This window comes from Zea mays, chromosome 9 (genome assembly GCF_902167145.1).
Source record: "Zea mays cultivar B73 chromosome 9, Zm-B73-REFERENCE-NAM-5.0, whole genome shotgun sequence".
NCBI classification, from domain to species: domain Eukaryota; kingdom Viridiplantae; phylum Streptophyta; class Magnoliopsida; order Poales; family Poaceae; genus Zea; species Zea mays.
In genome coordinates this window covers 105,200,220-105,223,139 of record NC_050104.1, presented here as the reverse complement: position 1 = coordinate 105,223,139, position 22,920 = coordinate 105,200,220, and the positions used below count along the sequence as shown (strand labels likewise).

The window sequence follows — 22,920 nt, the reverse complement described above, 5'->3', positions numbered from 1 at the left end:
ACATAAACTAATGTGAGAAATGAGCATAGGTACTTAAAAGCAAATTGAGCTTGGAAGATGACAAAATACAAATCTATATGGGACCAAGCGAAAAAAGGTAAGCTCAGGACACTTAGTAAATTGTTTTGGGTACTAATCATATTTGTTTAAGTGCTAGGGACTTTATGAAGTCAAACCAAAAGGAGGAAAATAGATTAAGGTTGAAAAGGGAGATAATGGACTAGTCTCCGTAGCACCTTACGACCTGGTGCCACCTGAAAGGGAAATGACCACAACATTTCCTATAATCGATTTTGGTGTTTGACGTCCATCACAAACCATATGGACTAACTAGTTTGCCTAGTGAATATTTTTCTCAGGTGTATATAGTTCAACATAAACATACAAAGAAAAAGAACTGAGGGAATTATACAAAGTTTGTAGCATACTAGATCTGATGCAGCCAGTGGCGCACCAGACACTGTCCGGTGCCCTGGCTGAGCACCTCGCGAACTGGCCACTCTCGGGTTTTCTCAGCGCTCGTCCACTAAAATTCATCGGACTGTCCAGTGTGCCACCGGATTGTCCGGTGAGACAACGGAGCAACAATCAACTTCGCCAACGGTCGACTGTAGAACAGTCTAACCGTCAGAAGTTAGAAGATAGTCTGCGATGTCAGATCGCACCGTACTGTCCGATACCGCAAGAGGACATAATACTTCAACGGTCAATAGCTCCAAACCCCAACGGTCGACTGACGTGGCACTCACCGGACAGTGAAGAGTGGAGTGTCCGGTGCACCACCAGACTGTCCGGTGTGCCCATCGACACCAACAGCTGGAATAGTGGTTGGGGCTATAACTACCCCCAACCACCACCATTCAAGCCATCCAAGCAATCCAACTTCCTCATTCAATACTAGAGCAAAAGAATAAACTTCAAAGACACAATCAAAGCATCAAATCCTCTCCAAGTTCCAAAATCAAGTCAAGTGATCAAAAGTGCTTAATGACTTGACAGAGGGTGATTTGTGTTTCTTTTGTTGCTCCTGTTGCTTGGTTGCTTTATTCTTCTCACTCTAATCTTTCCAAGTGCTTTGTAAAGCTAGCAAGAGACACCTAATTGTGTGATGATCCTTGTGGGGTCTTAGTTACCCGTGTGATTAAGAAGAAGCACTCGACCGGTCTAAGTGACCGATTGAGAGAGGGAAAGGGTTGGAATAGACCCGACCTTTGTGGCCTCCTCAACGAGGAGTAGGTTCTTTGGAACCGAACCTCAGGAAACAAATCGTTGTGTTCACTTGTGTTGATCTTCACTCGGTTTGTTTCTCCCCTCTCCTCTCTCTCTAAAGTTCTCTTGCTCACATCGTTTTGAGTTTGCTCCCAAAGTTATCCGCATTGATTGAGAAACTCATAGAAAGATGAACTATCTTCCGCACTCTGAATTCACTATTATTTATTTCTAACTCTAACCCCGGGTGAAGTGTTTGTTCAAAGTTTATAATTTTCAGGTTTCGCCTATTCACCCCCCTCTAGGCGACTTTCACACCCATCAGACACTCTGGTGTGCACCAAACAGTCTGGTGCACAGTCCGTCGAACAACCTGCTCTCGGGAATTTTAGCATGCGTCGGCTATAGTTCACCGGACCATCCGCGTGGAGGACAACGGTCACATGGTGCATGCCAACGGCTAGTGGCCACGCCACCTGGAGGACAACGGTCACATGGCGCACCGGACGGTCTGGTGCCACCCACCGGACAGTCCGGTGCCCCTCTGTCGGCGATTCGACCCCGGGGGGTCCCTGGACCGACGAGTAAATTGTCGCTGCGTGCCCCAGCCTAGATGGGTCGGCGCGAGACGAAACACAAAGAGGGCGAAAACTGCGGCTTCGTGTTGTCCTGCGCCCAGGGTGGATGCGCTTGCAGTAGGCGGTTACAAGCGTTCGCGAGAGAGGGAGAGAGCCTGCTCGTCAGCCCGTCCTCCCGCGCGACCACCTCCTAGTACGAGGGCCCTGGACCTTCCTTTTATAGATGTAAGGAGAGGGTCCAGGTGTACAATGGGGGGTGTTGCAATGTGCTAACGTGTCTGGCAGAGAGGAGCCAGAGCCCTATGTACATGCCGACGTGGCTGTCGGAGAGGTGTTAGTGCCCTGTGCATGTGATGTCGTGGCCGTCAGAGGAGCGCTTGAGCCCTGTAGAAGCACAGCTGTCGGGGCTGTCGGGACCTTGCTGACGTCTCCTTGCTTCCGTAGTGGGCTGAGAACCGCCGTCGTCATGGGAGCACGCGGGGTGCCATCATTACTTGTTTACCGGGGCGAGCCAGATGGGACGTCGGTCTTGTTCCCTGTAGCCTGAGCTAGCTAGGGGTAGGGTAATGATGTACCCCCTGTAACGTGGTCGGTCCGAGCCCAAGCTCGGGCGAGGCGGAGACCGTCTCCCGAGGTCGAGGTTGAGTCCGAGCTCTGGGGTCGGGCGAGGCAGAGACCGTCTTCCGAGGTCGAGGTTGAGTCCGAGCCCTAGGGTCGGGCGAGGCGGAGACCGTCTTCCGAGGTCGAGGTTGAGTCCAAGCCCTGGGGTCGGGCGAGGCGGAGACCGTCTTCCGAGGTCGAGGCGGGGGCCGAGCCCTGGGGTCGGGCGAGGCGGAGCTTCCTATGGCACCTGAGGCTGGACTCGGTTGCTGTCAGCCTCACCCTGGCGGGTGGCACAGCAGTCGGAGCAGGGCAGGCGGCGCTGTTTTCCTGTCAGGTCAGTCAGTGGAGGGATGAAGTGACTGCGGTCATTTCGGCCCTGCCGACTGAGGAACGCGCGTCAGGATAAGGTGTCAGACGATCCTTGCATTGAATGCTCCTGCGATACGGTCGGTTGGCGAGGCGATCTGGCCAAGGTTGCTTCACTGCGAAGCCTACCCGAGCTGGGCCTCGGGCGAGTCGATGGTGCGCCCGTTGCTTGAGGAGGCCCTCGGGCAAGGCGTGAATCCTCCTGGGTCTACTGTTCCTGCCTGAGGCTGGGCTCGGGCGAGGCGAGATCGTGTCCCTTGAGTGGACGGAGCCTTGACCTGAATTGTGCCCATCAGGCTTTTGCAGCTTGTGCTGATGGTGATTACCAGCCGAGTTTAGGAGTCTTGGGGGTACCCCTAATTATGGTCCCCGACAGTAGCCCCCGAGCCTCAAAGGGAGTGTTGGTACTCACTTGGAGGCTTTGTCACACTTTTTGCAAGGGGACCGGCCTTTCTCGATTACATTTTGTTCCGGTGGGTGCGCGCGAGCGCACCCGCCGGGTGTAGCCCCCAAGGCCTCGGAGGAGTGGTTTGACTCCTCTGAGGTCTTAATGCTTTTCGTGATGCCTAGGCCTGTCTGGTTGTTCCCTCATGCGATCTGATCGTAGCTCGAGTGCATGGTCAGGTTCCGAGTTCTCGGGCTGGTATGTTGGCGTTGTCAACGGTTTGGCCGGAGCCAGGTTTGCGAGAGCAGTCCCCGAGCCTCTGCACAGAGCGAGAGGACGGTCAAGGACTGACTCGGCTTTTATCATACGCCCCTTCGTTGCCTTTCCGCAAGGAGGAGGGGTGAAAGCGCCATGTTGCCCTCGGAGGGCGCCGAACATGGTGTCTCTAGTGAGTTGCTAACGGGTGTTCCGAGTGGACGCCCGTGCCCCATTTGATAAGGGTCGGCTGGTGGCCCAGAGGCGCGCTCCAAAAGTACCTGCAGGTGATTTGTCAGACCCAGTCCCGTTTGATAGGGTCCGAGGGCTCGATGCCTCCCTCTGATGGGATTCCATTACAGAATCGCTCCTGCTGGTCTCAGAAATGTCCTAGGGTACCTCGGGAGCGTAGCCCGAGCCTCGGCCATGTATCGGACGTACCCAGAGTCATCCCTCGCTCTGCGTGTTCTGAGGCGGCTGTCAAACCCTTCGGGGGGGCAGCCTTCGAACCCCTGATCAGTAGTGGGCGCGGAGCCCGAGTGGTCTGAGGCGGCTGTCGAACCCTTCTGAGGGGCTAGCCTTCGAACCTCTGATCAGTAGTGGGCGCGGGTCCGAGTGGTCTGAGGCGGCTGTCGAACCCTTCCGAGGGGCCAGCCTTTGAACCCCTGATCAGTAGGAGGGCTCGAGGCCCGTTTCCTTCGCGGAGAAGGATCCCTTTTGGAGTATACCCTTTCCGGTCCCTGTAGAAAGAGAGAGAGGGGAAGAGGAAAAAGATACAAATTTAAATGATGTGGCGCACCTTTTTTGACGCGGTCATCATGGCGGAGGTGAAGCGTCGCCTGCTTCGCCTGCCAAAGGTGTCGCCTGCCCTGCCGCGAAGTTAATGCGATGGGGCGGGTGGTTCGCGGGGTAGCCGTTGTGTATGCGCGAGCCATTCGAGGGACGGAACACAGGCGCTTCGTCTTCACACCGTGGGAGAGGGCTCCCTAGCTGCTCCAGGAGGGGACGTGAGCCTGCAGATGATTTGACTGCTGCCTCCGCCCGCCTGCTGCCGCCATTATTGCCTGCCCACTTTTGGCCATATCGACCGTCGCGCCTTCTCCCGCGGCTGACTAACCCATGACCGATGCGTTTGGTTGGCACTGTTGGGCCATGCGCAGGGTTGCCTCGAGTCGCGGCATCGGTTCCGCAGTCGAGAAGGCGCGACATTGGCGTAAGTGGTGGTGCAGTTTTTCGCACGTAGTAATCGGCGTGCCGGTTACATGACGTGTGGGCCTGGGCCTCCATGCTGGATGCGTCAAATTGAAAGGGTGCGTCCTCGTGGTGCAGTTGCATGCCACCTGCATGGTGGTCCGCCCTTTCACCCGCTGGTTTGGGCGAAGATGGAGGAGTGCTTGTAACCGCTGGGCGGTTACACGCTCCGCGCGCGGCGGTTTGGCTTCTTCCGTCCCGGGCCAGCTCGCATGATGTGTGGGACCTAGCCCCTGTGTCGTAGGGGGAAGACCCTGGAGTGCGTTGGTGAAGACTTAGTCCACGACGCCTGAGGACGCGAGTGGGGGGAGTCGCCTTTAAAAAGGGACCGTCCCCCTGGGTGGTAGCCACGCCTCTGCACTCCCCTCATGCATTGCGCCCTTCCACCTTCCGAGCCCCCGGATGGGGAGCGCCCATGTTGCTTTCGTCTTGCTGCTGTTGGAGGAGCGCAACTTCGCGGAGGTTGGCACCTTTCAGCCATCGCTCGGCTTCAAGGATTTTCATCAGGCAGCTCGGCTGCATCCCCTCACCAATGGTCACGCAGGAGGGTGACCACCGGTTCGATGGTGGGGAGAAGCAAGCCGGGATGCGGCCTCTGGCCCGCCCTTAGCTTCAAGGATCTTCATCATCCTTGCTGGGGCGGGGGGCGAGCCGGGGCCTGCCTTCGCGTGGGCTGGCGTCCCGCTTCCTCCTCCGGCATCTGGGGGTGGAAACCATCCTCCAGCTCTACGGGGGAGGCATCCTCCAGCCATGCGGGGGGAAGGCGGACTGCTGCTGCCCGGCTAGGGTGCAGCATTCCGTCCTCTGCCCGGGCGATTATGGTCGGCCGTACCGGAGGGTCTCACAACACGTCGTACGCCGCGAGGGCGGTACTCGTGTTCTGGGACGGTCCTGTTCTCGTTCGTGGCGAGGACGGGAGTGAGGACCTGCCGGTGCGCTTTGGGGCGGCCGGCGCTCGCTGGTGCGGTGTTGGTGGGCAGGTGGACGCCGCCGTCAGTGCTGAGGTGGTGGCAGCCGGAGAAGGTTTCTCCGTCGACGAGATCGTCGGCGCCATCTGCGCTCCGGGCCTCCGGCTCTTTGGCTTTAATATCTAGTTCTCGTCCTCCATGAGGGGATGCAAATGAGAGCCTGCCAGCGGTAGAGTTCGCCCTGGGACCATTGTTGTTGCTGTAGAGGTCGCCGACGAGTCACCCGAAGTTCGTCGTCCCGCAGGCCCTCCGATGTGGAGGTTGTTCATACCCGCGGGAGTGGAACCGGAGTTTCGTTTGTAATGGCACCTTGAGTGCCAGTGTCTGTTCATTATGGCTGTCGGGGCCTGAACATCTAGGTATTTTGGGCGCAATACCGTGTTTCTTCCTCATTTCGAGCACCAGGACTCGCCTGTCGGCTAGCTGGACCACTTAACCAAGTGTGAGTTGCCCTGTGCGGAAGGTGACGAGTGAGGTATCCGTATCCCAGAGGCATAGGAGTCCCTCGGCTCGGTCGGCCTTGCCACCCGAGGCTTCTCTTGCCCAGTTAAAGAAACCCTCGGCCGCTCTGCGATGAGCCAGAGCCGGAGGCAGCGATGTCAGCGTGGACAAAGGCGGAGTCGGCTCGAGAAGAAGCTTCGTCGGCCCAGAAGCAGGGGACTTCCCAGGCTGAGGAGGCGTAGCAGCGGCGGCTGGAACCTGGCCAGGTCGTCCACTGGCGGGACCAACCCCGGAGTCAAGCTGCCGATGCCATGAGTCGGGCTGATGTCCTCGGGGGACAGCTGGCTGAGGCTACGGAGCGGCCGGTCAAGCCGTCTGCTCGGGTCGGGTTCCTGGAGGAGACCCTGGCGGCGATGGCCCAGGAGCGGTGCTGACATCTTCCTTCGAGGTGGAGATCCTCCGACCGTGTCGCCATCCGAGGCCGGGCCAGATTCCGCCGAAGGTGGAGTCGACGCCGAGGGTGCTGCTGCTCCCCCTGTTGATGTCTGAACCTGCAGGAACAGTTTGTCTGTAGTGTGCGTATGTTTTTTTGCGGTCGTCGAGGCCCAAACATATCATTGTCGTGTTCTAAAGCTGCATTTCTTTTCCCCTTGTTTCGAGTATCAGGACTTGTTTGTCGGTAGCAGAATCGCTCATCCGAGCGAGAGTTACTTATCGCGGAAGGTGATGAGTGAGGTATCCGTATCCCGGAGGCGTGGGAGTCCCTCGGCTCGGTCGGCCTCGCCGCTTACGTGTACTCTTGCTCGTCCTCAGGATTCTGTTATCGATATAGTCGAGAAGGCACGGAAAATCGTTTTGGCAGAAAAGTTTTCGAGCGTTAAGACTTGTTCGGTCAGCAGAATCGCTTATTCGAGCGTGAGTTACTTATCGCAGAAGGTGATGAGTGAGGTATCCGTATCCCGGAGGCGTAGGAGTCCCTCGGCTCGGTCGGCCTTGCCTCTTACATGTACTCCATCGTTTTCAGGATCCCACTATCGAAGTAGTCAAAAAGCGCGAAAGATGTTCTGGCAGAAAGACTTTTTCCGAGGAAAATTTTGACGCAGAGGGGGTTCCCCCCTTCTAGCCTCCGAGGGAGGGTCGGGCTTTGCCGAGGCAAGGCTGACCCTTCCTTGACGGTTAGACTCTATTTGTGTATGTAAAGAGAACGAGGTATATGAACGACTTGAAAACATCTTAAGGGTAAAAGCGACGTAGTTGTCGGATGTTCCAAGCGTTGCTGTAGACCTCGCCGTGACTGTTGGCCGGCTTGTATGTTCCGGGCTTCAAAATCTTGGCGATGATGAACGACCCTTCCTAGGGAGGAGTGAGCTTGTGGCGCCCTCGGGCGTCTTGTCGCAGTCGAAGCACCAAGTCCCCCACCTGGAGGTCTCGGGACCAAACCCCTCGGGCGTGGTAGCGTCGCAAAGACTGCTGATACCATGTCGAGTGTAGTAAGGCCATGTCCCGAGCCTCTTCCAGTTGGTCCAGTGAGTCTTCTCGGCTGGTCTGGTTGCTTCGGTCGTCGTACGCCCTTGTCCTCGGGGAACTGTATTCTAAGTCTGTGGGCAAGATAGCCTCGGCCCCATAGACTAGAAAAAACGGCGTGAAGCCCGTGGCTCGGCTTAGCGTCGTCCTCAGACTCCAGACCACCGAGGGGAGTTCCTTCATCCATCGCTTGCCGAACTTGTTGAGGTCATTGTAGATCCTCGGCTTAAGTCCCTGCAGAATCATGCCGTTGGCACGCTCTACCTGCCCATTCGTCATGGGGTGAGCTACGGCGGCCCAGTCCACCCGGATGTGGTGGTCCTCGCAGAAGTCCAGGAACTTCCTGCTAGTGAACTGGGTGCCGTTGTCGGTGATGATGGAGTTCAGGACCCCAAAGCGATGGATGATGTTGGTGAAGAACGCCACCGCCTGTTCGGACCTAATGCTGTTTAGGGGTCGGACCTCGATCCACTTGGAGAATTTGTTGATAGCGACCAGCAGGTGCGTGAAGCCCCCGGGTGCCTTCTGCAAGGGACCGACGAGGTCCAGACCCCACACAGCAAACGACCAGGTGATGGGTATTGTTTACAGGGCCTGAGCGGGCAGGTGTGTCTGCCTTGCGTAGAATTGACACCCTTGGCAGGTGCGTACAATCCTAGTGGCGTCGGCCACCGTGGTTGGCCAGTAGAAACCTTGTCGGAAGGCGCTTCCAACGACGGCTCGAGGTGCTGTGTGATGACCGCAAGCCCCCGAGTGTATTTCTTGCAATAGCTCCTAACCTTCGGCGATGGATATGCATCGCTGGAGGATGCCTGAGGGGCTGCGGTGGTAGAGCTCCTTCTCGTCACCTAGTAAGACGAACGACTTAGCGCGCCGCGCCAGTCGCCGAGCTTCGGCTCTATCGAGGGGTAGCTCTCCTCGGTGGAGATATTGCAGGTACGGGGTCTGCCAGTTTTGATTAGGCGCGACCCATTCCGCTCTTCCTCGACGCGCAGTGCCTCACCCTCGGGGGCCGAGGGTGCCTCGGGCTGGGCCGAGGCCTCCCCGGGCTTGGGCGTGTCGTCGGTCTTGACGGAGGGTTGATGTAGGTCTCGGGAGAAGACGTCCAGGGGAACCGTTGTCCGCCCCGAGGCTATTTTAGCTAGCTCATCCGTAGTCTCGTTGTACCGTCGAGCGATGTGGTTGAGCTCGAGCCCGTAGAACTTGTCTTCCAGGCGCCGAACCTCGTCACAGTAGACCTCCATCTTCGGGTCGCGGCAGTGGGAGTTCTTCATGACTTGGTCGATGACAAGCTGCGAGTCGCCACGAGCGTCGAGGCGCCGAACCCCTAGCTCGATGGCGATGTGCAACCCGTTAACCAGAGCCTCGTACTCGGCCACGTTGTTTGACGCCGAGAAATGGAGGCGCAACACGTAGCGGAGGTGCTTCCCGAGGGGTGAGATGAAGAGCAGGCCCGCACCCGCTCCTGTTTTCATCAGCGACCCGTCGAAATACATGGTCCAGAGTTCCGATTGGATCGGAGCTGCTGGAAGCTGGGTGTCGACCCATTCAGCCACACAGTTCGCCAAGACTTGGGACTTGATGGCCTTCCGAGGAGCGGACGAGATTGTCTCGCCCATGATCTCCACCGCCCACTTTGCAATCCTACCCGAGGCCTCTCAGCACTGGATGATCTCCCCCAAGGGGAAGGATGACACCACAGTCACCGGATGAGACTCGAAGTAGTGTCGCAACTTTCGCCGTGTCAGAATTACCGCATACAGTAGCTTCTGAATTTGCGGGTAGCGGATTTTGGTCTCGGACAGTACTTCACTGATGAAGTAGACCGGCCTCTGGACGAGCAATGCATGCCCTTCTTCTCGTCTCTCGACCATGATCGCGGAGCTGACCACCTGAGTGGTTGCGGCTACATAGATCAAGAGGGCTTCTCCGGCAGCGGGGGGCACCAAGATGGGCGCGCTTGTCAGGAGCGCCTTTAAGTTCCTGAGGGCTTCCTCGGCCTCGGGGGTCCAAGTGAAGCGCTCGATCTTCCTTAATAGGCGGTACAGAGGTAGGCCTCTTTCGCCGAGGCGTGAGATGAAATGGCTCAGAGCCGCAAGGCATCCCATGACCCTCTGTACTCCTTTCAAGTCCTTGATAGGCCCCATGTTGGTGATGGCCGCGATTTTCTCCGGGTTGGCCTCGATGCCCCGCTCGGAGACGATGAACCCCAGGAGCATGCCTCGGGGCACTCCAAAGACACACTTCTCGGGATTGAGTTTCACGCCCTTCGCTCTCAGACACTTGAATGTCGTTTCAAGGTCAGTGAGGAGGTCGGAGGCTTTCCTCGTCTTGACTACGATGTCATCGATGTAAGCCTCGACCGTTCGGCCAATGTGCTCTCCGAACACGTGGTTTATGCACCTTTGGTATGTCGCGCCTGCATTCCTTAAACCGAATGGCATAGTAATATAGCAGTACATGCCAAAGGGTGTGATGAAAGAGGTCGCGAGCTGGTCGGACTCTTTCATCCTGATTTAGTGATACCCTGAGTAGGCATCGAGGAATGACAGGGTTTCGCACCCAGCAGTGGAATCCACGATTTGATCAATGCGAGGCAGAGGGTAGGGAACCTTCAGACATGCTTTGTTTAGACCAGTGTAGTCTACACACATCCTCCATTTCCCACCTTTCTTTTTCACAAGCACATGGTTGGCTAGCCATTCGGAATGGAATACCTCTTTGATGAACCCTGTAGCCATCAACTTGTGGATCTCCTTGCCTATGGCTCTGCGCTTTTCTTCGTCGAATCGGCGTAGAGGCTGCTTCACGGGCGGGCTCCAGCTCGGATATCCAGCGAGTGCTCGGCGACATCCCTCGGTATGCCAGGCATGTCCGAGGGACTCCACGCAAAAACCTCGGCGTTCGCGCGGAGAAAGTCGACGAGCACTGCTTCCTATTTGGGGTCGAGCTCGGAGCCGATCCGGACTTGCTTGGAGGCGTCGTTGCTGGGGTCGAGAGGGACGGACTTAAACGCCTCTGCTAGCTCGAAGTTGCTGGCGTGGTGCTTCGCATCTGGCACCTCCTTGGAGAGGCTCTCTAGGTCGGCGATGAGGGCCTCGGATTCGGCGAGGGCCTCAGCGTACTCCATGCACTCCACGTCGCATTCGTACGCGTGTCGGTACGTGGATCCGACGGTGATGACCCCGTTGGGGCCCGGCATCTTGAGCTTGAGGTAGTTGTAGTTGGGGACGGCCATGAACTTGGCGTAGCATGGTCTCCCCAGCACTGCGTGGTAGGTTCCTCGGAACCCGACCACCTCGAACGTGAGGGTTTCCTTTCGGAAGTTGGAGGGAGTCCCAAAGCAGACGGGCAGATCGAGTTGCCCAAGGGGCTGGACGCGCTTCCCGGGGATGATCCCGTGAAAGGGCGCCGCACCGGCCCGGATCATGGACAGATCGATCTGCAAGAGCCCGAGGGTCTCGGCGTAGATGATGTTGAGGCTGCTGCCTCCGTCCATGAGGACCTTGGTGAGCCTGGCGTTGCCGATGACGGGGTCGACAACAAGCGGGTACTTTCCTGGGCTCGGCACGCAGTCGGGGTGGTTGCCTTGGTCGAAGGTGATGGGCTTGTTGGACCAGTCTAGGTAGACTGGTGCCGCCACCTTCACCGAGCAGACCTCCCGGCGCTCCTGCTTGCGGTGCCGAGCCGAGGCGTTCGCCACCTGCCCACCGTAGATCATGAAGCAGTCATGGACCTCGGGGAACTCTTCTGCCTTGTTGCCCTCCTTCTTATCGTTGTTATGGCCTTTGCCACCTTTCGCCGGGGGCCCGGCCTTATGGAAGTAGCGCCGAAGCATGACACACTCCTCAAGGGTGTGCTTGATGGGGCCCTGATGATAGGGGCACAACTCCTTGAGAATCTTGTCGAACAGGTTGGCCCCTCCGGGAGGCTTCCGAGGGTTCCTGTGCTCGGCGGCGGCGACAAGATCTACGTCGGCGGCATCGCGTTTTGCTTGCGACTTCTTCTTGCCCTTCTTCTTCGCGCCGCGTTGAGCGGACGCCTCGGGGACATCTTCCTGCTGGCGTCCCTGAGGCTGCTTGTCCTTCCGGAAGATGGCCTCCTGACCAGAGGCGAACTTGGTGGCGATGTCCATCAGCTCGCTCGCCCTGGTGGGAGTCTTGCAACCCAGCTTGCTCACCAGGTCGTGGCAAGTGGTGCCGGTGAGGAACGCGCCGATGACATCTGAGTCGGTGATGTTGGGCAGCTCGGTGCGCTGCTTCGAAAATCGCCGGATGTAGTCCCGCAGGGATTCTCCCGGCTGCTGGCGGCAGCTTCGGAGATCCCAGAAGTTCCCAGGGCGCACGTATGTGCCCTGGAAGTTTCCGGCGAAGGCTTTGACCAGGTCGTCCCAGTTGGAGATCTGCGCAGGAGGCAGATGCTCCAGCCAGGCTCGGGCGATGTTGGAAAGGAACAGGGGGAGGTTACGGATGATGAGGTTGTCATCGTCCGTTCCACCCAGCTGGCAGGCCAGCCGGTAGTCCGCGAGCCACAGTTCCGGCCTTGTTTCCCCCGAGTACTTAGTGATGGTAGTCGGGGCTCGGAACCGGGTCGGGAACAGCGTCCGTCGTATGGCCCAGCTGAAAGCTTGCGGACCGGGTGGTTCGAGCGAGGGACTCCGATCCTCCCCGCTGTCGTAGCGTCCCCCACGCCTAGGGTGGTAGCCTCGGCGCACCTTCTCGTCGAGGTGGGCTCGACGGTCGCGGTGGTGGTGCTCGTTGCCGAGGCGACCCGGGGCTGCAGGCGTTGCGTCCCGCGTGTGCCCGGTGTGGACCGAGGCTTCCCGCATGAATCGGGAAGTCGCGACGCGATGATCCGGGGGGTACCCTTGCCTTCGGGAGGCAGAGCTTTCGGCCCGTCGGACCGCGTCATCCTCCAGGAGATTCTTGAGTTCTCCCTGAATACGCCGCCCCTCGGTGGTGGATGGCTCCGGCATCGCCCGAAGTAGTATTGCTGCTGCAGCCAGGTTCTGGCCGACCCCACTAGAAGCCGGGGGCAGCCTTGCCCTGGCATTGTCAGCGATGCGGTGCTGGACGTCCTGGGCCAGATGGCGCGCTTCTTCGGCTGGTGCTCAGCCTGCCCACTCCTGCCCGATGTTCTGTCGGAGCTGCACAAGTTGCCCTGCTTCCTCGTCGAGCTTGGCCTGCATCTCGCGGATTTGCTCGAGCTGTGTGTCCTGACCCCCCGCAGGGACTGGGACCACAGCTAGCTCCCGAAGGATGTCAATGCGAGGCGCAGGCCTAGGGGGATCGTCGTCCTCTAGCATACCAAGGTGGTTGCCTTCGTCGAGACCACCTAGATCGACGTGGAAACATTTGCGACTTGGGCCACAGTCCTCGTCGTCAAGGCTGTGGCCACCATCGGAGTAATCGGAGAGGCAGTAGTCACATGCGGTCATGAAGTCTCGCATGGCACTGGGGTTATCGAGCCCAGAGAAATCCCAACCAGAGTCGGGCTCGTCATCTTCCTCGGAACCCAGGGGTCCGTAGGTCGAGACGGCCATCAGTCGGTCCCAGGTTGACCACATATGGTACCCCGGAAGGTTAGGATATGCCTTTATGAAAGCGTCCACCGAAGTGGGGTCGCTTGGTGGGTCGAAGCTGAATCTAAAAGGCATAGGGTGGAAAACGGACGGTACCTCTTGATCGACGGATGGTGACGAAGTCGCGTCGGGGACGGACTGCACCGTTATCTCAGGTACGAGGCTAACGCCCAGCAAGTCCTTCGCGAGCGTGCTGGCGTCATTCGTCTGCTTGGGGTTGGCGTGTTGCGGGGAAACGACGCTCGTCTTCATCTCAGATGCGAGGTCAACGCCCGACGTGTCCCTCGCTGGGGCGCCGGCGTCGTCGTCTCGCTCGACAGCCAACGAGGTGCCGCCTCCTGCTTGGCCATGGTTGCCCCGCCTCCTCCTCCTACGACAGGGAAGGTGACGGGACAGACCCGGATGCTGCTCTTCCGCCATGGGGGGAAGACGTCGCCGAGTCCGTCGCCGCCGGGCGGGCTGACGGCCGTCGTTGTCGTTGTCGCGCGGCGGAGGAAGGAGTACCATGTCGTAGCTGCCGTCGAGGGACATGAACTCGAGACTCCCGAAACGAAGCAGCGTCCCGGGCTGGAGAGGTTGCTGGAGACTACCCATCTGGAGCTTGACAGGAAGCTGTTCGTCAACATGCAGCAGGCCCCTACCTAGCGCGCCAACTGTCGGCGTTTCGACCCCGGGGGGTCCCTGGACCGACGAGTAAATTGTCGCTGCGTGCCCCAGCCCAGATGGGTCAGCGCGAGACGGAACACAAAGAGGGGGAAACCGCGGCTTTGTGTTGTCCTGCGCCTAGGATGGATGCGCTTGCAGTAGGGGGTTACAAGCGTTCGCAAGAGAGGGAGAGAGCCTGCTCGTCAGCCTGTCCTCCCGCGCGGCCACCTCCTAGTACGAGGGCCCTGGACCTTCCTTTTATAGATGTAAGGAGAGGGTCCAGGTGTACAATGGGGGTTGTAGCAATGTGCTAACGTGTCCGGCAGAGAGGAGCCAGAGCCCTATGTACATGCCGACGTGGCTGTCGGAGAGGTGTTAGTGCCCTGTGCATGTGATGTCGTGGCCGTCGGAGGAGCGCTTGAGCCCTGTAGAAGCATAACTGTCGGGGCTGTCGGGACCTTGCTGACGTCTCCTTGCTTCCGTAGGGGGCTGAGAACCGTCGTCGTCATGGGAGCACGCGGGGTGCCATCATTACTTGTTTACCGGGGTGAGCCAGATGGGACGCCGGTCTTATTCCCTGTAGCCTGAGCTAGCTAGGGGTAGGGTAATGATGTACCCCCCTATAACGTGGTCGGTCCGAGCCCAAGGTCGGGCGAGGCGGAGACCGTCTCCCGAGGTCGAGGTTGAGTCCGAGCTCTGGGGTCGGGCGAGGCGGAGACCGTCTTCCGAGGTCGAGGTTGAGTCCGAGCCCTGGGGTCGGGCGAGGCGGAGACCGTCTTCCGAGGTCGAGGTTGAGTCCGAGCCCTGGGGTCGGGCGAGGCGGAGACCGTCTTCCGAGGTTGAGGCGGGGGCCGAGCCCCGGGGTCGGGCGAGGCGGAGCTTCCTATGGCGCCTGAGGCTGGACTCGGCTGCTGTCAGCCTCACCCTGGCGGGTGGCACAGCAGTCGGAGCAGGGCAGACGACGCTGTTTTCCTGTCAGGTCAGTCAGTGGAGGGGCGAAGTGACTGCGGTCACTTTGGCCCTGCCGACTGAGGAACGCGCGTCAGGATAAGGTGTCAGACAATCCTTGCATTGAATGCTACTGTGATACAGTCGGTTGGCGAGGCGATCTGGCCAAGGTTGCTTCACTGCGAAGCCTGCCCGAGCTGGGCCTCGGGCGAGTCGATGGTGCGCCCGTTGCTTGAGGAGGCCCTCGGGCGAGGCGTGAATCCACCTGGGTCTACTGTTCCTGCCCGAGGCTGGGCTCGGGCGAGGCGAGATCGTGTCCCTTGAGTGGACGGAGCCTTGACCTGAATTGCGCCCATCAGGCTTTTGCAGCTTGTGCTGATGGTGATTACCAGCCGAGTTTAGGAGTCTTGGGGGTACCCCTAATTATGGTCCCCGACACCCTCAGAACAGGAAACCACCTAATCAGAGATTTCGTAGTCGTTGCACTATTCACTGTCACCGGACAATCTGGTACACTTGCGGACAAAAGGCAACCAGAGCCTTCCAAAACGGAGCTCCAACGGCTCCTAGGTCCCTTGGGGCTATAAAAGGGACCCCTAGGCGCATGGAGCTACCACCAAACATCTATTGAACATTCTACAACACCGAGACACCACATTCACGCCTTTGCTTCGCTAAATTGAGATTCGAGCAAGTGTTTTGAGCTGTTATTACGTTGTGTTGTCTCTTGTGCTCTCTCTCAGCTTGTGCGTGTGTTGCTATGATTTTGTCTCTTGTGTGTGTTTCTACTCCCCTTACTCTTGTGGTTTATTTGAGATCGGTTGTGTAAGGCGTGAGATACTCCAAATTGTGGAGATTCCTCACTTTTGGAATTTGCTATAAGGAACAGAACTGTGGTACTCAAGTTTGATCTTTGGATCATTTGAGAGGGGTTGAGTGCAACCCTTGTCCATTGAGACACCACAACGTGGACTAGACAAGCATTTTACGCTTGACCGAACCACGAGATAAAAATCGCTGTGTCACTGGTCTCTCTACTTTATTGCGATTCTATTTCTTCTAGCACTTTACTTCACTTTCATATTGCTCTAAGTTTAATACACATCTTGTAAGCGTAATTAAATGAACCTCTCCTCTCTCACTCTTCATTCGAACTTGGTTTTTGGTTTTACTAATTTATTTTAGACCAAGTTTATTTTGTTGAGCTATTTTTTACATTATCATCTATTCACCTACTCTAGTTGCTCTCAATAACTAATTTGACAACTCGTCCTTCTTCAGTTAGTAGGTAGTAATATCCGAGAAGGCTACGTTGCATGTGACATCATGTCGTATTGGGTTTGATAGTTTTCTCATGGCCATTTCAAGGTAATGATCAATGTCACTTAACGATACTCAAGGTTGGACTGCATGTTAAATTTAAAAGAAGTATAAAGAATTCTTTTAAAAGAGACGACCATGGAAACAAAAGAGTAGAGAGTAGAGAAGAGAGGAGATATGTGGTGTTTGATTTTCTGACCTGGGTAATTTTTTATGCTGTCAAGCAGTTGGAACTTGAAAACCTTGAATATGAATATGACAAATGGTGAAATGGGAGTAGCCCGCTAGCCCACGTAAGCACGGTTTCAGTTCAAAACCATTCTCCACTGTTGCTCCTGTCCTGTTCCTCCGCTTCCTCTGTCTCTGTCTCGTCGTCTCCCCCATCTGGCCATCTCCGGCTAGGGTTTGCCCTCCCACCACGTCCGAGGTCTAGCTCGTCTCCGCCACTGCCGGACCAAGGATGTCGCAAGAGCAAGGTATGGAGGAGCCGCCGCCGCAGGCGGTAGGCGAGGCACAATCGGCCGCCGATGTCCCCATGAGCGAGGCCGCAGCGGTGGAGGATGAGGATGAGGAACCCGTCATGGGGGAGGGGCAGGGCGGTGAAAGCGGGACCGCCGATGCCGTTGATTCCGTCAAGGCTTCAGTGAAGCCCGAAGCAGAGGGCGCGGAGGAAGGGGACAGAGAGGAGCTTAATGGTGGCCCGACGGCGGATTTGACTGACGAGGTTGTGAAATTGGAGAACGGGGATGGCCCCGTGCCGGTGGGTGGCTCCGCGGATGAGTGCGGAGCTGGAGATGGCGGTGTTGATAAGGGCCTGGTTGGTCAGAATGAGCCTGTTGTGAACCAGCTTGTGCTGGTGCAGGCTGAGGAGGAGCTGGCATTGTCTAAGATCTCAAACAGTTCCTTCATGTTCGATTACACCACTGGGGGTGATGACTCAGGGACTGAGGAGGAGCAGGCTGCCTTCATGAAGGAGCTGGAGCGTTTCCACAGGGAGAAAATGTTGGAGTTCAAGCCCCCTAAGTTTTATGGTGAAGGATTGAATTGCCTCAAGTAAGCAGACAAGCTACAAAATCTTTTTTTTTGTTCTGTTGTTATTGACCACACTGAATTAAGTAACTGTATCTTTGCTATCATTAGATTGTGGAGACAAGTTACTGGATTGGGTGGCTATGATCAGGTACTCATCTTGAATATTTATGCCTTTTTGGTTTCTTGAAGAAAACACAAATGATTCTATTCCTATGAGAATGGTTAAATTATGAGTTCTATTTGCACGACACATGTTCAGTCGTTAATAATTTTTCTGCTAAAAATGTACACAGTATGTCTGAACCTGTCTGTAGCAAAGTGCCTCTTGCTATAGTTTAATCCTGAGTTTCTCACCCTATGTCCCTTTGCTATATTGGTACTTAGCAACTCATACCCGTCTAACTTTGTACCTCAAGTATGAGTTAAGAATTTTGACTAGCGTGCCCAATTTTGTTCACAGTTGTTTTATTTGACCATTAGATTATCATAATTTTTTACTTAGCACAAAAGGTGTCAGCACTATTGTTTATCTGATTTCTCCCTTTTCTTTTCCAGAGTCGTACGAAACCATCATGTTAATTGATCATACTGTTGCTGTGATCTTCCTTTCACGTGGAACATGTTTAGCCTATTCACCTTGTTTGTATCATTTTGTGTCCATGTTAAAAGATTCTAGTCGATGTTCTAAAAGACTACTGTGTAGCCTGCCTATGAAACACTAGTGCTCCTGTGTGCCTCTGACAGTCAGATGCGCCATTCCTTCTCTTATTACCCTGGTTGGCACTGTTTTTTTACATGTATAGATTTCACTTTACCAAAAACAATATATAACAAAAGCAACGCTAAGTATCTCAATAGGGAACCAAAAATTAAGCATGATATTTGTATCCGAGAAAGCATCATTTGCAGAGTAAATAGCTATACTGCTAGTGACTTAGTGATGGAATGTAACCATGTCGTCTTTGTAGGCATAAACTATTAAATATGGTTTGCTTAAGTGGGAAACTTTTCTGTGTTGCTATTTTCTAACAAATTGACGACACATTTTTTCCTTGTGCCATTTTGACATTTGCTTTATTTTATTTCTTTGTATGGCAGTATGGCACTAAAATGTATCTGTTGATCTGTGGTCGTGACTATTTGTTCCCCTGTTTCTTGGAGAGTGGTTTTGGTTGATTAACTTTGCTGTATACTATTTTATTTGAGAAAGGGGAGGATATTTTGCCTCATATGCTTGCTAACTAGTTGCATCAACACTGAACAGGTGACATCATGCAAGCTGTGGCGTCAAGTGGGAGAGTCATTCAAACCTCCAAAGTATGCATTTAGTCTGCAACTCATTTTGATGATCCTCACAGTCATTTTAACAGAATTTGGAACAGGGTTCACATAAGGTCTTCTTTCTGTACTCTCTCCCATGATATGACCTGCATGTCTTATGCAGGACATGTACAACTGTTTCATGGACTTTCCGTAACTTCTATGAGAAGGTAATTTTACATTCATGGTTCCTGAGATACCTGTTCAACCTTTATAGCTTTTAGTTTCAGCACTGTTTTATCACTTGAGTGTTGCCATGTGGTACCTACTACCTACAATGACAGTTCATTGAATAGAAGCCTTTTTCATTTAAGCACATTCTTTGTCAGCATGTCAATTGAGTCTTGCCGGCTCAAATACATACCATTAATTTAGAAGTTTTACCAAGCTGTTAACATATGATTGTCCTGAATCTAATTTAATCTCCTTAATTGGTACATAGCTCGTAGCTGATCAAATTTAAGGTTGTGTTGTGGATTTTTCTTAGTGGCAGGGTTTGTAGCGCTAAATGGCCTGTTAAATGCTGTTTTTTATATTTTTTCCTCTCTTTTATAGGCACTCCTTGAATATGAGAAACACAAAATCGAAACAGGAGAGTTCCAAGTAGCTTCATCTGCTCTACCAGATCGAGTTGGTTCTGAGAGCCAGGTACAATTTTATGTGGCCTAGTATATAACTTGGCACAGGCTAGTTTCAAGGCTATGAAATTCATTCTAAATCAAAGATTACTCTTATAACATAGTTTAATTTATGGCGACAAAAGTTTGGTTATTAGAGAGTATCTCTAAATACATATCCACTGTAACCACTTTTTAAATTTAAAATTTTCATATAATTAGACTAATTATTGGTCAATGATAACAATTTGTGAATTTTTAGATACGTGTACGCCTTGTATTTCGGGACAGAGAAAGTACTGCTAAGTGCTGGCAGGATGTTCACGTAGTTGTGCTAAAACATGGGAAAGATGTGCAAGGAGGCTAAACTTTAGGCTGTATCACTGTATGTTTGCCCAGGTGGGTGGAAGCCACGTATCTGGTTCTGGAAGAGCCAGAAGAGAATCTGCAACTCGTGCAATGCAAGGCTGGCATTCTCACCGCCTACTAGGCAATGGTGAAAATGCTGATCCTATAATTAAGGTATTTGTTGTTTTCAAATCAAGGGTCACTAGTGATCTTCATTTCGTTGTATAATAATATGTTTTTTAATTTTTCCCTAGGATAAAGGGCCTATTGTCTTAAAGAAGGATAAAACTCCTAAAAGCAGTGGTACCTTTCTGGATTATGTTTCATTTGACTTCCATTATGCCATTACTTGCTAATTGTTGTGAGTGGATTGGGTCTTGGAGAGTTCTCTTGACCTTCGAAATGAAATGAAATGCAGCTCTCACGCATCATACGATAAAAAGTTACTAATCCTTGGATCTGTGTAGGTTCTGCCAAGAGGAAAAGGATACCATCCCTTGAAGATGACATGGTGATACCTTATAAATCCGATAAGCTACAGTAAAGCCCTGTCCACTTATAATATTCACGCAAACCCTGCATTCCATTTTCCTATCTATTGCTGTTAAAAAATCAGTGAGAATTTCAACACTGCTTCACATAATTAGCTTCATTCTGTTCTTTTGCATGGATAGTACTAGTCCTTGTTCCTCCTTCCTCCTTGGACTTCGATTGATTTCATGAAATATTGCTATCTGACAGAAATGACTCAATGGTTATTGACATGGGCCCTCCTGCTGATTGGGTGAAAATAAATGTTAGGAAAACCGTGAGTATATGTATATCACCTTTATCTGTTGTTAAATCTTATAGCTCTATGCTGTTTCTTATTTGTTTGTTGTTTCCTCATAGTTCTCAGTTCCGTTAATTCCTGAAGCAAAATTTGGAGTGTTGAATGCCAGTGAATGTGTGAACTGCTGATTCTTTATGAAATGTATATATCTCAGGTCCTGTGGTTATTATGGAATTTTCATAAAGAATATAGGCTAACGGCTAACCAGGAATTAGTGAAACTACAATGACTTGAGGGCATTTTGTGAAAGAGGTTATGTTTTAGTTAATTATTTTATTTCATTCTATTTTATTTCTTGCAGAAAGATTGCTATGAAGTCTATGCATTGGTTCCTGGCCTTCTGCGTGAAGAGGTAAGTAAATGCAAATCTTTTTTAATGGTTGTTTTTTGTCCTTCATGTTGAAGTGTATAAGTGGATTGACTACCTTCTCCCTTCAGCTTAATCTTTTGAGTTGAACTGGTTAGTGCGTCCACTCTAACATGGTATCAAAGGCCGAGGTCTTGAGTTCGAATCCCGGTAGATGCTTTATTTGTGCCTTTATCCATTTATTTTCACGTTTGCGCCTTTCTCTCTGGCTGAACGTGAGTGGGGGTGTTGAAGTGTATAAGTGGATAAACTACCTTCTCCCATCATCTTAAACTTTTGGGTTGAATTGGTCCGTGCGTCCACTCTAACATTTCAATCATGATGTCTTATGTGCTGCAAAAGTTGGAGTGGCTGATGCATGTTTTGATGCAGGTACATGTTCAGTCTGACCCTGCTGGTCGTTTGATAGTTACTGGAGAGCCCGAGCAATTGGATAACCCATGGGGTGTCACTCCATTCAAGAAGGTCTGTCAGCTGTTTGAATGGTATCTGATGCATGTTTTTCGCTTTTAAGGATATACTCCTTAATGAAACTTCTACATCCTTTGCAGGTCATTAGGTTGCCTTCCCGCATTGATCCTCACCAAACCTCTGCAGTTGTCACCCTCCATGGGCAGCTATTTGTGCGTGCACCATTTGAACAATCAAAATAATGTTGATGCCACAATGAAGCACAATACTACAAGTACGCCCTAGTTTCCAATGGTAGACTGCTAGGCCTATGTTTTATCACTCTGAATCTGAAACTGTCATTTTAAAAAATGGATACTAAACTGGAGCGATGCATAATTGATTATTTTAATACACCCTCCGTCCCAAAATAAGTGCACATCTCGCACTTCGAGAAGTCAATAAATTCTAAGTTTGACCAAGTATAAAAATGTGTTTATGTTTATAGTCTCAAACAAACACAATTAGACAAATCACATCATATGTTTTCATAGCAAACCTATTTAAAGATACAAATGTTAATATTATTTTCTAAAAATCTAGTCAAACTTTGAAAATGTTTGATTCCACGAAGTATGCGATGTGCGCTTATTTTGGCACAGAGAGTAAGACTATACACCTCTGAATTATTGTTTGTATTGAATTCAAGTTTTTTTTTCTTTCGAACATATATTATGAAGAGAAAGAAAGGTCTAAAATAGACCCAAAACAAAGTGCCAGAAAGGTAGGAAAAGAAAAAATACGAACAAAAAGGAAAATAAAACAAACAACAAAACAAAACTGAAGGGAAAAACCTCCAAACAAAACAGAAAGACAAGGAAAAACAAAATACAAGGCCAGCACTTAAGACCAGAAGCTTCTAAGGGCTCTAGCTCCTGCCAATCCCCACAATATTGCATCTTCTTGGATGAATTCAAGGGTTTTCCTTAGTCTTGCTTGTGTCTGGCCCCAAAAATGGCAAGATTCCTTGAGTGCGCACTTGTGGAACATGCTGTGAACTCAGCACCTGTTTTGTACTTACCACACCCCCTTAACCAACTTTTGTCTCTCTTTCAGGTTTGCCTTATGAGTGGGATTATACCGTTATGACATGAGCTTAGAAGTGCTCACCCTGACCGTCCTCCAAAACTAGTTCCTTGCTGATTTTAATGCTTCAAGCCTCCTCCATGCTAGATCTCTCATGTATCAAGTTAAACTCATTAGTTGACATAGTTCTGTGTGTATTCGGTTGTGCCCGTTGGCTGTGAATTGTAGCTAAAGCAAAGTTACTAAGCCTAGAGTTTAGGATGTTGATAGTCTGATGCTCAACATGTCCATGGTTTCTTTTCAATTTAGTCGGCATAGAATGTACTGTTTGTAGCAATGTAGTATGTAGCTTGTTCCCAGTATTTAAGCTCCGGAACATGGAGAGCGGTAGAGATTCATTGTATGTAACTGTTGCTGGTGCATTGCAATTGCTATTCAACTTGTATTGTCAAACAATCTGAAACTCTATGGCCTCCTTGTACCCTGCCTTCGTATTGTGTGACTTTGTGTTTCCGTACTAGCTGAAAGAGGAAGATAAATGACTGCCAAGGACACCGTGTTTAGTTGAAGCCTTTTTCCATCTCAAAAAGAGAGAAAATATGATATGATTGGTTGCTTGGATTTTCCTTGGCTAGGCCTACAGGATGTGACTTCTGCTTGTTTGGTTTGTTGCAGTACTACTACAACTGCATGCATAAAGAAATGGCTTGGCTTGTGGGATTGTGAGTAATTAGCCATGTAATGAACTAATGATGGTATTCATGCATTGTTAACACAAAATTAAATGAAAACTGACATATTTTTTTATTAATAATAAGAGTAATAAGATAAATTAAGAGATATAAAATAATAGT

The 22,920-nt window shown here is 52.4% G+C and overlaps 1 protein-coding gene across 6 annotated transcripts; it reads left to right on the top strand.

Moving 5' to 3' along the window:
- Positions 1-16,346: 16,346 nt before the first annotated feature.
- LOC100501888 (AT-rich interactive domain-containing protein 3) lies at positions 16,347-22,547 on the top strand. Of its 6 annotated transcripts, XR_004852506.1 has the most exons (14): positions 16,347-17,127; positions 17,215-17,254; positions 18,371-18,423; positions 18,551-18,596; positions 18,982-19,074; positions 19,443-19,565; positions 19,646-19,694; positions 19,859-19,931; positions 20,133-20,199; positions 20,283-20,364; positions 20,525-20,575; positions 20,963-21,055; positions 21,142-21,275; positions 22,097-22,547. XR_004852506.1 is itself a non-coding variant. In NM_001196527.1 (13 exons), exons 1-12 carry the CDS (start codon positions 16,535-16,537, stop codon positions 21,241-21,243), a joined length of 1,383 nt encoding a protein of 460 aa, NP_001183456.1. In that variant the 5' UTR covers positions 16,421-16,534; the 3' UTR covers positions 21,244-21,275; positions 22,097-22,526. The 6 variants fall into 6 exon arrangements, 1 of the variants encoding a protein (NP_001183456.1); XR_558346.4 differs by lacking the exon at positions 20,283-20,364 and having other exon boundaries at positions 21,142-21,295; XR_004852508.1 differs by lacking the exon at positions 20,283-20,364 and having other exon boundaries at positions 20,133-20,209.
- Positions 22,548-22,920: the final 373 nt, after the last annotated feature.

What these genes read in the sequence shown, in the direction of transcription:
- LOC100501888 (NM_001196527.1), top strand. Translation starts at nt 16,535, where the DNA reads ATGTCGCAAGAGCAAGGTATGGAGGAGCCGCCGCCGCAGGCGGTAGGC. An exon ending in GAGTCATTCAAACCTCCAAA is followed by an intron (nt 18,424 to 18,550) that starts GTATGCATTTAG and finishes TGTCTTATGCAG; the next exon opens with GACATGTACAACTGTTTCAT. An exon ending in AAATAAATGTTAGGAAAACC is followed by an intron (nt 20,200 to 20,524) that starts GTGAGTATATGT and finishes TATTTCTTGCAG; the next exon opens with AAAGATTGCTATGAAGTCTA.